The sequence below is a fragment of the Schistocerca americana genome, chromosome 1, assembly GCF_021461395.2.
Source record: "Schistocerca americana isolate TAMUIC-IGC-003095 chromosome 1, iqSchAmer2.1, whole genome shotgun sequence".
Lineage (NCBI taxonomy): Eukaryota > Metazoa > Arthropoda > Insecta > Orthoptera > Acrididae > Schistocerca > Schistocerca americana.
This window is the reverse complement of record NC_060119.1, coordinates 333,081,905-333,097,716: the sequence shown is the minus strand read 5'-3', so window position 1 is coordinate 333,097,716 and position 15,812 is coordinate 333,081,905. Positions and strand designations below refer to the sequence as shown.

General features: G+C 38.9%; 1 protein-coding gene across 1 annotated transcript in view; it reads left to right on the top strand.

Annotated features, from left to right (window-relative positions):
* The first annotated feature begins 6,111 nt into the window (after positions 1 to 6,111).
* The window catches only part of LOC124547582 (esterase FE4-like), a 108,793-nt gene continuing 99,092 nt past the window's right edge, over positions 6,112 to 15,812 (top strand). The window contains exons 1-2 of the mRNA XM_047125119.1: positions 6,112 to 6,226; positions 8,864 to 9,004. Coding sequence (XP_046981075.1) covers positions 6,170 to 6,226; positions 8,864 to 9,004 — 198 coding nt within the window. The 5' untranslated portion in view covers positions 6,112 to 6,169. The remainder of the gene's footprint in view (positions 6,227 to 8,863; positions 9,005 to 15,812) is intronic.

The window sequence follows — 15,812 nt, the reverse complement described above, 5'->3', positions numbered from 1 at the left end:
CCACTACTACTGATCAGGAAAAGCTTCAAGTCCAGTACTTGAGGAAATCACTAAAATGTAACAAAACATATGTTTTACCAGATGCTAATGATTTCATGGAAGTGGAAATGACACATTAGTGACATTACTAATGGTATCATGAGGTTGCTACAAGTTTCAGTTTGAACTATGATCCATTTCAGTTTCTCATCAACATAAATTTAAAATTATGACCAATGCTTGATATTAAAATAGAACATAATTCTTTTTTTATTCCAAATTACTTGATTCTGATAATGGCATTAGCAACATCACTAAGTGTGTCATGAGGATGGTACAAATCAGTTTGAACTATGATCCACTGCAGTTTTTCATTAATGTAAATTTAAAATTATGACCAATGGCTGGCGTTAAAATAAAACAAAATTCTATTTTCTTCCAAATTACATGATTTTGAATATATTTCATATCCCCTCTGTTGCAAAAAAACAACTTTTTGTAAAATGTCCTATGTAACACCTTTCTGCAGGGGTAACATAGGACACTTGAATTTTAATTTGAAAAGGCTGTCAGATGCAGAACTAAATTGAAAATGTTGACAAAATGTACAAACTACAAAGTCAGCAGAAATTTGTAAATAGAATTTTATAGGTATACTTCAGTTAAATTGGAAGAAAAACATTAGATGAAAAAAAAAGGTGTCCTATTTTACCTGATATAATGGTTATATGTATTGTAAACATGTGAAGACTGCTATTTTCCATAAGCAATGTGTGAATCAAAGTTTACTGATATTTGATGTAATCATGTGAGTTTAACAAAGCCTAGTACACATTAACAAATCATCAAAAGATGCTTTGTGTGTAAAATACAGTATTATTGTAGACATTAACTGAAAGCTCTGCTAAAATGTTTGAGAAAAGTATAGTAGGAACAACACTTAATTTTGCTGTTGTGTAATTAATAAAATTGTCAAAATCATTGTTTATTATATATCAGTTATCTTTTTTCTGGCTAATTTGCACATGACACAAATAATAAAATTTTATACTGCTGTACATATATCAAATTGACTTGATGAAATAGTAGTCAACTGCATTTATCAAAAACAGTAAAATTAACAGCGGGGTAATTGTTTGAAAGTGTATGTAAGTACGTGAGTTGGGGAATTCAAGGTTCATTGTTGAGCTCTTTTAGCCACAGGCCATCTGTGTTGATCTGAGCCACAAAATGTCTTAAAAATGTATGAAGGTGTATCTTTTATATCAAGTCACATTACCCTCTGATGGTAAGCCTACCAACCCTGTTCTTGTGAAGACACCATGACATCAAATAAGAAATTAAATACCTCTGTTTTACACCATCTATCTGAATAAAAAATTTTGCTGAGACTTAATATGCAGCAACTTTATATCATCTCACTCCCAATAATTTTTAAGAAGTGGGATCCAAGCAACACAATGAATGAGTGAATTAATTAATTAATTAATACAATTTCCCCCACCATAATTTAAGAGACAGACCATGAGCAAATCCAAGGCAGAGAAATAGCAGAAAAAAAAAAATTACACTCCTGAGGCATATCTCTGCCATTAACTTCCACAAGTAAATTCTGCAAGCACTTGCAGATGTGTTTACATTAGAACAATAATTTGCACAAGTTTTCTTCTGCAAGTTGCTTTGACTAGTTAATTTTCAGAAGTATTTCCACTAGAGTTGCATCGTGAGACAGGCAAACAGAACTTTACAGTGTCGAGGTTAAAAGCAGTGCAGCCACCTGCACTGTTGCATTATAATTACTGAAGAAAAATTGCTCCAAAAATATTAAGACTAAAGAAATGTTTGGGAAAAGAAATGGATAAGGAGGTGTACGTACCTAAGTTACGAAGAAACGCTATTGAATGAAATAAAAAAGACTGTTGTTCAGTCAGATTAAAAACTTTCAGAGCACATTGCATGTGAGTTTCAAACATCTCTTCTCTATTGTACAATCAAATATTTGATAACAGGATGCAAAAATGTGGCAAGCTAAACTAACCACCAAGATGTGGCCTTTTAATTACCATTCAATTTGGGAAAACTATTTATTACTTATGTATATGTTATGTAATGCAGTGTAATACAATACATTTATAATTCTGCAAACTTTAAGAAACATACTAAAATTTAAAGACATCTGTGTTGCCATTCTACTTCCCCTACTTGTAAAATAAAGTAATTTTTAAATTAATTTTTTACTTCCTTGGCTATGGTGGCTAGCTACATATGTTTAGGGTTTCAATGACATTTTTGTTTTGGTTAATTTGTTTTTGCACCATTATCATTTTAAACATAGATATTTTTTATCAGTACTTGAACACTCAATACTTCTACAAGTTTGAGAAAACTTCCTGTATCTGGTAAGTTTGGGACATACTTGCAGCAAGACGTAAGAAACTGTTTCCACTAACTTACAGAAGCCTCTTCTGTAAGCTGACAGAACTAGTGTAACTCATCTTACTGTAGATGTCTCCAAGTCAAACAACTTTGAAAAGTAGCTTCTGCTAGCAACTTTCAGAAGATTACTTGCTAGTGGGTACCTACCTAATTAACACAGAAGGCACTGCACTCACACTAATTGGCAATTTCAAAGCAGCAGCTGCACAATAAAAAGTACATATCATTACCATTATTTACAGACAAGAGGAGTCTACAGGGAAGAGACTGTAGACGTTAACAAGGATTAAAATATCAGTCATATTATTATTGGGGAAAGTATACTCAGACTGAAATGTCAGTTACATTGAAAAGGTCCATAAACTATGCAAAGCAACTTGGAACCTGCTCAATCCATAGGACAAAGTCAAATATTTCAGAAAATTCTGGTAGTAAATAAAATGTTGTGTGACTAGGGCCTCCTATCAGGTAGACCATTTACCAGGTGGAAGTCTTTTGATTTGATGCCACATGGCAAATTAAGCATCAATGAAGATAAAATGGTGATGGTGAGGATAACACAACACCCAGTCCCTGAGCGGAGAAAATCTCTGACCCAGCCAGGAATCGAACCAGGGCCCTTAGGATTGACATTCTGTCATGCTGGCCACTCAGCTACTGGGTGTGGACATTCTGGTAGTGCTGATGAATTTATAAAGAAATTTATGACAATGGTTGAAAACACTCTAAATAATGTTACAGACTAGGGTACAAACGTTGCAAGCATTCTCATATCAAACAACTTTTTTTATTATGAGTGGAAGAAAGAGCATACTAATGAGATCATAGTAATTGCAAAAGCATACAAATCACCAAAGAGACCAGGTACCTGTGGGATGCTATGTCCTGAAGAAAATTATTTTTGAAATTTCAGAACCACTGGCCAAAGTCTCAAACAAATGCTTCTCTCCTGGTGCCTTTCCTGTTTTCATAAAACAACTTCAAACAGAAACTGTCTACAAAAAAGTGATCTAACTGATTTATCAAACTGCAGGTAAAAATCAATAATTTCTGTACTGGCTTAAGTGATAGAATCTCTAATGAAAACTCAGTTTCTCATTTACTTTGTAAATAACAACATATCCCGTGTTGCGCAACACAAATTTAAGAACGGGAGACCCACCACTATAACAGTGACTGTTTTTGTGAGAAAGATAATGGAGGAGCACTAGGAGAGAAAAAGCCCATATCATTAATACTATATGATCTTAATGAAGCAATTGACTGCATGTTTGACAGCTTTTCTGTGCAAGTGGAAGTGCTATGATGTTGTCCTACAGTGTTACAGTCCTGCTTAGAAAACAGACAACAGGATGCTTCCATCCAAGGAGAAATTGCACAGGAACAGAAGCTAGTCCCTGGAATTCCTCAGTGATCTGTACTTGGCAATTGTTATTCTTCATAATTGTAATACACTTGGGCTGCAGAGGTCAGACTTAACTGTTTGCAGATGATACAACTTTATTATTTTGTGGAAAAGACCCTAATCTTGCAAATCAAGAAGTAGATGGTATGGACAAAGCATGATTCACAATTAACTATATGAAAATAAATGAAGGTGAAACACTGCAGATATTATGTAGTACAGGTGACGCTGCATTCCTGTCAAATACATGCGCTGAGAGACTACTTGGTTTCATGACTCTCAGCAAGTTCACATGGTAAGGTCACATTGCGACTGTATGCAGAACACTTTCAGGTGCAGTATACCTCTTAAGAAGATTAAGAGATGTCATAACAACATAATACCTCTTAACAATGTACCATGCACCCTTTCACAACCACATAAACTACTGAAGGCAGTTAGCATTATAGCATCATACAAGAAACTTGCTCACTTAGAATTCTCTTCATCTAACTAGGAGTAATGACAGTCTACAGAATATGCCTTCAGCTTCCACAATTATATTTAGGAAAACCAGAAAAAATGTTTTGTATGAGCCAATAAATTCAATGTTATAATAATCAAAAATGGAGAATGGAGACACCTGAAACTATAAGATAGAAAAATCATGTGACAGTTATCTAGTGAAGGCACTGAAACTACATAATGTGTTACCTTCTGAAGAAAAATCATTATGGCTGCAGTCCCTGTTTTCAGTTTTTTCTCACATTGGCAGAAGAATGGAAATTTGAATGATATATAACTTCTTCCTCTCCTTTTTTTCTTGTCTCTTTCTTCTGCACCATCCCAGGATCAGCATGGTTATTTATGGCTTTGCCATGGTTAGTTGTAGGTATAGTCAGATTCCCTTTCTGTTGGTATCCTGTTATAGAATTTGTATACCCCAAATGTCTGTGTGTGGTGTTATGCATCTGAAAGTGACCAAAAGTTTTTGAAATGTTGTAATTGATGTGGGGCTTGGGAATCAGCCTAGTTTTCACCTACAGGGATGTGGGAAAGCACCTGAAACCATATCCAGGCTGGCTGATACACCAACCTTCATTGTTAATCCACTGGTCAGATTTGGTGCAGGGCCAGTGCATCTACCCATCCCAGAAGCAGTGCTTTAATGCACACAGTTATCTAGATGGGTACATTTGCAACAGCTAGAACAAACAACCAAACCAGATAGTGCTGTTAAATCACAAGTTATTAAATTTTTTTCTTAATTTAAGTAGCTAACACTTATATATGTTGATACTGTATTTGTGTTTCATTATACATATATTTATATTTGTACATATTTCTGTGTTGTAAGTTCATAGTCTGTCCATGGAATTTCCTAAACATATGCAATAGTCATGACAAACGACCAGGAATGATACTCCACTATTTCAAAATGTCATCCAGAAACACATTTTAAATCATGCAAAGGAAAGTTGTGTAGAATCATTTCAATACTGAACTTTGATTTTCATTCAATATAAATCTATAGCTTAATCACTACATTTGATAGAAATTAACAAAACCATGCTATATAAGTTGAGAGATTTTGCTTCTTCATTTTCAGCATTTTCAAAAAATGTTGAACAGTTCATATAGAATAGAATATTAAACAGTTGATATAAAAGTATCTACTAATTATTATGAAGGGAGTTTCTGTTATTTTTTAAGACTGGATGTTCACAGGTGAGAGTCATTCATCTGCTGCAAATATATTTAAAAACATCACATTATGTGAAATAAATTTATTATTCAGAGCTTTTTGGGTATCAGTTACTCAGTGCTCTCTGGTAATATATGATTTTGATGGGTGTTAGTATCATAATAGCTAGCCAGAAACTACTGGATAAAATGAATTCCATGAAAAATATGTAGGATAACAAAGTACACGTTTATGCTATTGGTTTATGACACCATGGTGTGACTATCAGATCATGAAAATATTTTACTGTGTAAATTTAACATCAGTTGTTCGATCTCTTTTGAATTTTTATAGTTTTCAAAATGAGTGCAGAAGTAGTAATATGTTTTGGATTACTCTGCTGGTAGGTGTGATCCTTTCACTTATTATCTAAGTGAGTGGGGCACAAACAAGAGTTTTTAAGATAAAGATATCAGTTTAAGATGTAAGTGCTTGAAATCATGAAGCTCGCAAATGAGTTTGTTTGTTTCTGTATGAGTCTGATATGAAATTTTATTGCACTTAACTGCTGATAAAGTGTTAATGATAGATAAAAAAACACCTCAGTCTATAAATATTAAATCAAATGGTTTTTAATGTCTAAGGAATCAAGTACACAGTACTAGTGCCTCATATTACTGGATAACATGATATCCAATTTAGAAAACTGCTTTGCAGTAATTTTCCTAATTCATTATTGTGTGGTAAGTTAGTCTTCCATTAAACAAAGTTTTCTAAATACAGGACAGATGTAAAAAGTTACTGTGATGTATATGGCTGCATCTTGAATTAGAAATTTAAGCCAGCAGAAGATTCAGTCACTAGATATTGTGGCAGATAGGTTTAAACCTGTAAATATATCTTAAGGTACTATTCCATAATCTTTATTTGTTAAAAATGCACACTAATCATGGACTATGTCTCCGGGAAGTAATACTTGTGTGACCTGCTCTTGGGAAAATTCGTTTCAGCTGTATCCCCCCCTCTCCCTACCTCACCCCCAATTACCCCCTCCCAGCCCCCAACCCCCACCTCCACCTACCAAAAAAAGGAAATACCTGTGTGTAATTTGATTTATGAACTGAATAGAATTTTTAAAAATACTGTAGAAGTGCTAATGTCTAGCTCAAAATATTCTTTAATATTACATTGAAACAATGTCTCTAAGCATTATTTTAATTTATTTATGAATAAGGCGGTCTTTTCAGTGTTAATAATACTATTTGAAAGTTTCCAGAATGAACTTGAAAGTTTCTTGTGCAGATTAAAATTATAGCTTTTCTGGGGATCTTGATAGTTAAAAATGTGTAGCAGAAGACGCTTCAAAGCTTTATTTGGGTTTTCATACAGAGGTGGTTTTCCTCGCAAGGGTCACATTTTGCATCCATGTTTGCTTTAAAGAGAAATACATTTTGAAAAGTTACGTCACAAAATTACTCGTCTTTTCTCCTTTCATACATGTTTTGGTGAAGTTTCTGTAGAAGTATGTTTTCTTTTATTTGTATTTTTAACTTTTGTTGTTACTTGTGTCACTGTCTGTCTTCTGCAGTACGGTAGTCATCTGCAATTTTTGTTGCTCCCATATTGTGGGAAAATTGGGAGATCTGTTAAATGTATCATGAAAGATCATACAGTGTGTGCTGTAGATACACTTAATGGCAGAACAGCTAAGTGTGCCATAAACAAGGATTATTTTAATGGCAGAGTAGTTAAGAAATAAAATGTAAGTTAAAAAGTTAAATAACAATATCATGGGAAGGGAAGTTGCTACTCACCATATAGTGGAGATACTGAGTTGCAGACAGGCACAACAAAAAGACTCTCACAATTATAGCTTTTGACCAGTAAGGCCTTCTTCAACAATAGACACACACACACACACACACACACACACACACACACACACACACACACACACACATATTCACGCAAACACAACTCACACACTCACGTTGCATTTGCGCGTGTGTGTGTGTGTGTGTGTTTGTGTGTGTGTGTGTGTGTGTGAGTCTATTGTTGACAAAGGTCTTAACAGCTGAAAGCTGTAATTGGGAGAGTCTTTTTGTTGTGCCTATCTGCAACTCCGTGTTTCCGCTATATGCTGAGTATCAACTTTCCTTCTCATGATATTATTACATTCCATCCTGGATTTTTCATTGTTTAAGAAGTTAAATGTATCATAAACAGTGATACTGTCTGTGTTATGAACACAGTTGGTACAGTTTTGGCAATGTGTAAACTACAAAAATGACAGGTGACAAACTATGAAATATCATCTGTACTGCAGAGGTCAGACAGCAATATGAAAAACAGTGTATACCACAAGAAAGTTAAAAGAAAAGTTACTGATAATGGAAAAACTTGAGAAAAGATTATTATTTGAAGAAAAAACAAAAATTTGGCTTTTTATCAAGGCCAAATCTATAAAAACTTACTTACACCTTGTACAAATAAATACAAACATTTGAAGCAGTCAGCTGTACTATGGAAAAGTACAGCGTTTTTTCTGCTCTGTATATTCATTTTTAAGTGACAGTTTTGAATCTATTGTAGTTTACCACAGTTGCAATTATTTGTTTCATTAATAAACAGAAGTTTTGAAAAAGAATTTGAATTAACTGAGACACTAGAAGTGACATCCAATTTCCAACTTTCAACTAACAAAAGGGACCATAATTCTACAGGGATTTGTATTTGCTTTCTGGCATATGGGTAGTTATTGAGTACCTCAAAAATACAGAACCATGATTGTCTGTCAAACACTTTTGGTTCAATGAGTAGATTGTCAAAGAGTTTTAGAGCTGTGTATTTTCAAAATCAACCTTAGTAGAAGATCTTGTATCTCTGTTGCTCTATTACTTTATTCTGATATAGTTTTTCAATGTTCCTTTGCCACTACAAAGTATATCCAACCAATTTATTCTCTTTTACATAATTAGCACACAGTTATTAGTATGTTTATTTGGTTATTTTTAAGTTCAAGGCTATTTTAAAGTAATGTCTGTAATTAGTTTTAGAAAAGGTTTTATTACATTCTTCATGTTATAATAGATGTTCATATGCCAGGATGCCACTGTGTACTGAGAGAAGCTGAAAAGTAGTTAACTTACAGTACTCACATTAATAGGAATGTGATTAAAATAAGGAATTTAATTTCTACATTTTATTATAAAAGAAGAAGTTGCTGTTAACTATCCATATGTCTGAGTGACTAGAGTTATTGGGGTAATTCAAGACATAGCCTAAACAAAGGCAGCATTAAGAGTTAATAAGATTTGACATTTGAAACTAAGCACTTTAAAATATTGCTTTTAAGTTTCATTTCAGTTGAACATTTTCAGGCACAAAGCAACTATGTCACCATTCAAACATCCCTTGGCAGTCTTAGAGGTCAGGCAGAACAGTCTGTATCAGGGCAAACTATGTATACTTTCAAAGGAGTGCCCTATGCAGAGCCTCCTGTTGGAACACTGCGTTTCCAGGTAAACAAATGGCTTTTCAAGCTCATTTCCGTAATTTTTCCTTATAACTGTAGCTATATTCTGACTGTTACAGTATTTACTGCTTAATATTTTTATATTTATTTGAATGAAAGTTTGCTAATGACAAAAATAATCAGTTTTTACAGGTTTTGAAATTTTTTTTGATACTTGTTGATATTGTGAATAATCTCAAGCAATCATCATCAAAATGCATATTACACACATCGAAACAAGTATCACAGACACAGTCCATTTGACTGACATATCGTATTGTCTGTAGTTCAACAATGCCTAGACACTCAATAACATGGTTTGATTGTGTTTGCATTGTTACTTTGCGCCAGGAAGGGCTATCAACAAGGGAAATGTCCAGGCATCTTGGGGTGAACCAAAGTGATGTTGTTCAGTCATGGAAGAGATACAGAGAGACAGGAACTGTCAATGATATGCCTCGTTCAAGCAGCCCAAGGGCTATTACTGCAGTGGAGGACTGCTACCTACGGATTGTGGCTCAGAGGAACCCTGAAAGCAGTGCCACCATGTTGAGTAATCCTTTTTATGCAGCCACAGGACATTGTGTTATGACTCAAACTGTGTGCAATAGGCTACTTGATGTGCAACTCACTCTCAACATCCGTGGTGAGATCCATCTTTGCAACCATGACACCACGCAGTGCAGTACGGATGGGCCCAACAACATACCAAATGGACTGCTCAGGATTGGCATCACGTTCTCTTCACTGATGAGTGTTGCATATGCCTTCAATTAGACAGTCGTCGGAGACATGTTTGGAGGCAACCTGGTCAGGCTGAATGCCTTAGACACACTGTCCAGCAAGTGCAGCAAGGTGGAGGTTCCCTGCTGTTTTGGGGTGGCATTATGTGGGGCTGACAGATGAAGTTGGTGGTCATGGAACGCGCTGTAATGGCTGTATGATACGTGAATGCCATCCTCTGACCAGTAGTGGAACCATATCAGCAGCATATTGCCGAGGCATTCATCTTCATGGACTGACAATTTGCGCCCCCATCATGCACATCTTGTGAATGACTTTTGTCAGGATAACAAAATCACTCAACTAGAGTGGCCAGCCTGTTCTCCAGACATGAACCCTATCTAAAATGCCTGGGATAGATTTAAAAATACTGTTTATGGACGACATGACCTACCAAACATGCTGAGGGATCTACACCAAATCACCATTGAGGAGTGAGACCATCTGGACCAACAGTGCAAATGTCAGTTTTTTCAGAAACAAGTAGAATACCTTAGACACTTGCTCAGCAAAGAAGGGATATAACCTACTGACTGCATTGTCATAGCTATTGACACCCTAGAAAGTTACAGGAGCTGCAGGGTTGTATGAGGAAAATGAATTATTATCCTAAGTTTCTTCCCACAAGTGGCTCATATTATGCCGCTGATAAACAAGTCATAGAAGAAAGGTATTCACTACAGGTGAACAACTGTCTGTGAGAATGCTTTTACACAGTTGAAGCACCTGCTGCAGCATCTGCTGCCTTTCACCCTTTTCCCCATCATGTCAACTGGTTTTAGCTGAAGATACCTCTCCATATGACTCTGGTGCTGTACAGTGCTGGACATAGGAATGATGACAGTACTGTGGGACTGACACCCATTCAAAAGAACTGCTCGCAGATGGAAAAAGAAGCTTTGATGATTATCTTTGCAATTAGGAAATTCCATGTTTAGCTATTTTAGACCAAGTTTACACTTATTACAGTCCATAGCCTGTTGGTAGTGCTCTTTGGCCCAAGTCCCTATTTTTGGAGCAATACAATGGCTCCAGCATTAGGTACTTTATCTCAGCTCTTACAATTAAACCAACCACAATGTAACACACAAATGTCGACACACTATCTACCTGCCTGTGGAACCAGACCTGGCCTTTAACTATAAGAAGATCTCATGGCTGCACATACACTCCTGGAAATGGAAAAAAGAACACATTGACACCGGTGTGTCAGACCCACCATACTTGCTCCGGACGCTGCGAGAGGGCTGTACAAGCAATGATCACACGCATGGCACAGCGGACACACCAGGAACTGCGGTGTTGGCCGTCGAATGGCGCTAGCTGCGCAGCATTTTTGCACCGCTGCCGTCAGTGTCAGCCAGTTTGCCATGGCATACGGAGCTCCATCGCAGTCTTTAACACTGGTAGCATGCCGCGACAGCGTGGACGTGAACCGTATGTGCAGTTGACGGACTTTGAGCGAGGGCGTATAGTGGGCATGCGGGAGGCCGGGTGGACGTACCGCCGAATTGCTCAACACATGGGGCGTGAGGTCTCCACAGTACATCGATGTTGTCGCCAGTGGTCGGCGGAAGGTGCACGTGCCCGTCGACCTGGGACCGGACCGCAGCGACGCACGGATGCACACCAAGACCGTAGGATCCTACGCAGTGCCGTAGGGGACCGCACTGCCACTTCCCAGCAAATTAGGGACACTGTAGCTCCTGGGGTATCGGCGAGGACCATTCGCAACCGTCTCCATGAAGCTGGGCTATGGTCCTGCACACCGTTAGGCCATCTTCCGCTCACGCCCCAACATCGTGCAGCCCGCCTCCAGTGGTGTCGCGACAGGTGTGAATGGAGGGACGAATGGAGACGTGTCGTCTTCAGCGATGAGAGTCGCTTCTGCCTTGGTGCCAATGATGGTCGTATGCGTGTTTGGCACCGTGCAGGTGAGCGCCACAATCAGGACTGCATACGACCGAGGCACACAGGGCCAACACCCGGCATCATGGTGTGGGGAGCGATCTCCTACACTGGCCGTACACCACTGGTGATCGTCGAGGGGACACTGAATAGTGCACGGTACATCCAAACCGTCATCAAACCCATCGTTCTACCATTCCTAGACCGGCAAGGGAACTTGCTGTTCCAACAGGACAATCCACGTCCGCATGTATCCCGTGCCACCCAACGTGCTCTAGAAGGTGTAAGTCAACTACCCTGGCCAGCAAGATCTCCGGATCTGTCCCCCATTGAGCATGTTTGGGACTGGATGAAGCGTCGTCTCACGCGGTCTGCATGTCCAGCACGAACGCTGGTCCAACTGAGGCGCCAGGTGGAAATGGCATGGCAAGCCGTTCCACAGGACTACATCCAGCATCTCTACGATCGTCTCCATGGGAGAATAGCAGCCTGCATTGCTGCGAAAGGTGGATATACACTGTACTAGTGCCGACATTGTGCATGCTCTGTTGCCTGTGTCTATGTGCCTGTGGTTCTGTCAGTGTGATCATGTGATGTATCTGACCCCCGGAATGTGTCAATAAAGTTTCCCCTTCCTGGGACAATGAATTCACGGTGTTCTTATTTCAATTTCCAGGAGTGTAGATGTGGAATGATGACATGTCTGGGTTGGGTTTTCCATTATGTCTGCTCAGATCAGTGCTGTGACCCTATATTAGACCTTGTCATGCACTATATGCTCCATGAATGGCCTTCATATTTTCCCAAGAGTGCCAGTCTGGACCTCCAGGACCAGAATCACCTCTCTCACTGTTTCTCGTCATCACTGATGTTCTCCTGCTCAACACTGATGCAGATGCTGTGACATCATCCTGGCCATCCAGTGTAGCCTCAAGTTTAACTACTCCTTCATTACAGGCACTGTGGTATGTCACAAATGAAGGGTCTCATGTGTCAACATGCATACTGGCCAGGACTGAACAAGGATGTGGAAGCCATGGCATTCAGTTGTTTTGATGGCACTCAGCACATTGCTACTCCAGCCCAATATTTTGTCCCTCAGCCCATCCCCCATCCCCAATGGGACCACATTAATTTGAATTTTGCAGTCCTCTTTCTGGATTCCAAGTGGCTCACTGTCATACATGCCTACTCTAACTGCTCATACATTGTCCGCATGGTATCCACCATAGCAGATGCCACAATTATTGTGATCACTTAGATTATCATCATCAAAAGACTTCCCTGCACCACTGTGACAGACAATGGTCCTCAATTAATGGTGACAGCCTTCAGCCAATTCTGCATTTCAAATGGCATCAAATACCTCTATAGTCTGCTGTTTCACCCAACCTCCAATGGTGTGGCAGAGCATATGGTGTGAGCATTAAACAGCAAACTCATGACATTTCTGAGCATGTATAGGACCACTCCCCATTCATGACTGTAGCCCAGCAGAGTTCCTCTGTGGATGGGAACTGAATACTCTCCTCTGTCTCCTAGACCTACAGCCACAGGATCTCTGTATCTGGGCACAGCAGTGCAGGCACACTCAAATGAGGTAAATGTTGCATGAATGCTGGCTATGATGGTTACCAACTATTGGCAACGCCTCATGATGGTTGGCACTTTGAGGGATTTGGAGCACTGTCATACAACCAAGTCCATCCAGCCCTATCAACTGCACCTCCATGGATGGAAACACGAAAGTCGAGGCCTCACTGCAGCCACTGTACCCTCATCTGATGTCACCCATGTTGCTGCAACCCATCACTGCCGGACATCTCCAGCTCCTCCCATCTGCCAGAGGGCTTCAGTGCTGGAACACCAATTGTGCCACATGTTCACAGCATTTGCCAAGTCATTTCATCCCCTACATGACCATTTCAGGAGGGAGCTATCTGGTATCCTGACCCAGGGATTTTGAAAGCCCTCCAGAGGGCATGAACTTTAATGACAGCTAGTCAAATGCAATGCTACATCTGCAAGCAGTGATACTGCCATTGCAGCACTGGCCACAGAATCATGCAAACAGCTGGCCTATCAGTGCTTGCAGTCACTCTTTAAAGCTAGCACTGCAGTTCTGTCTTCAGCTGTGATCTTGCTATGGTCTTGTATCGTCAACACTACACATCATTGTTTTGCTCATAGGATTTGCCACACTTTTGTTTTTCATTCTTGGATGCTCATTTGGACTTTTTATTCAGTGTACTGTCTCCATTGTCCATCTTCCTCATGTCGTTTCCCTCCTGTTCACACTTGGTAACTTCCTAATGATGGTTGTGGCCAGTGGGCCAGCTTCTGTGGGTTCTTGAGTCATTTCTTGTGTTGTCATATTCTGGTCACCATGGTAACTAAAGAAGCAGGAATGGAAATCAGCTTAAGAGAAAGTGACATAATGAAAACTAGTAGAAAAACAAAAATGTTGAAACATGTAAGTTGTAATGAAAACATTACTAAAGAGGCAGATACTAGGGTAGAAGCTAACCAGGAAAGGGAACAGTCAAGGAAAATATTTTGGACAGGATAGAAAAGTGTTCAAAATTTTATTATTGTGTATCAGACTTAATCATGAATTGGAAAATACCTGCCAAAACAAAGAGCATGATATGTCAGTCATATTATCTGCCAATTTTGACCTATGGCTCAAGGTGTTGGACCTAGATGAAGAAAGAGCAGAGTAGAATACAAGCAACAAAGATGCACTTTCTGTGGGGATCCTGGGTAAGAGGAGAAATGATAGGATAAGAAATGAAACAATACAAAATACACTTCAGATCAGTCCCCTAAAGGAATCTATGGGGAGAAATAGGGTGAAATGACTTGGCCTTATTAAAAGATGGACAAAGAAAGACTATAAAAAAGAGCTACTGAATGGACAGAATATGAAAGAAGACCAATTAGAAGACCACAATCAAAATGGGGAGACCAGATGAAAGATGATGTGAATCAGATGGGACTACAATGAGAGGAAATTCTGAACAGTAGAGTGTGGGAAAAAGAGAAGATTTGAAGAAGCTTAGCAAACACCTTGCATAAGGAGAAACATTTCAGAAAGAAGAAGAAGAAAAGAAGAAGTCACTGAGTGCCATTGAAGGAGAACAGAGGGATGAGACAAAATTTTATATCACAAAGCAGGAGCATGTGTGAATGTGTCTTGTGCAGACTGAGCTGGGGCAACCTGGAGCAGAAACAGCCCCTTGGATGGCTTCCCATGACTTTCATGTTAACAGCCTCCACTAGCCTCATAAGGAGATTTCAGTCATATGCTCTTGCCCTGGTTTTCCTTCATGAGTATAACCTGTTAGCACCATACCATGATACCCACCCAGTGTTGGTAGGCTCTTCACCTTCTTTTGCTGTGCTGAATTCATATGTTTCCTTGGTTTGCTTTGCTCCTTTTCTTGAGATTGTAGTAGTACATGCAGTATTCATCCAAGGTGACGAGGCAGCTAAAGAAATCATCTAGATTGGCCTGACACAGCTGCAACATTTTCATACTGCATCAAGTTGGCAAGCTTTTTCAATGTGTGTGAGCAGCCACAGAAACCTGTGGGCAGCAATTTTTGACATATACAAAATGTCAAGTAAGAGGCTAAAAACTGATCCATGACTGAGTTCTGATATGCTGTCTCTGAACACCAGGGCCTCAACTCCTCTTGCAGTTCCCAGTTCTTCACAGACAGATGGCCAGCAACTTTTTTATTTGTTAATTAGTCTTGTTCATCCCACTGGAAGCATCTGTGTCACTTCATATACTTCCATCCTCTCAACATGGATTGCTGCAGAAAATGACTTGTCACGAGATACTCCATTGTGGCAATGGGCTGCACTATTTTGTTTTGGTTTCTCTAGTGGCATGTTATGGTGCTGCTGTGGAAGATTTCAGTGTGTATTTGGACTACAGTCATGTGCTTGGAAGCTTACAAAAAATTAATTGCATAAATTACTTTAGAAGGGATAATTAAAACTTTATGATTATCCCTCAGATAACTTGTAATCATATGATTTGGAGCTCTCCAATGTCATCAGTTTCTCAACACTATTGGCACTTATGCCCATTAAATATCACAAAATCAATTTAA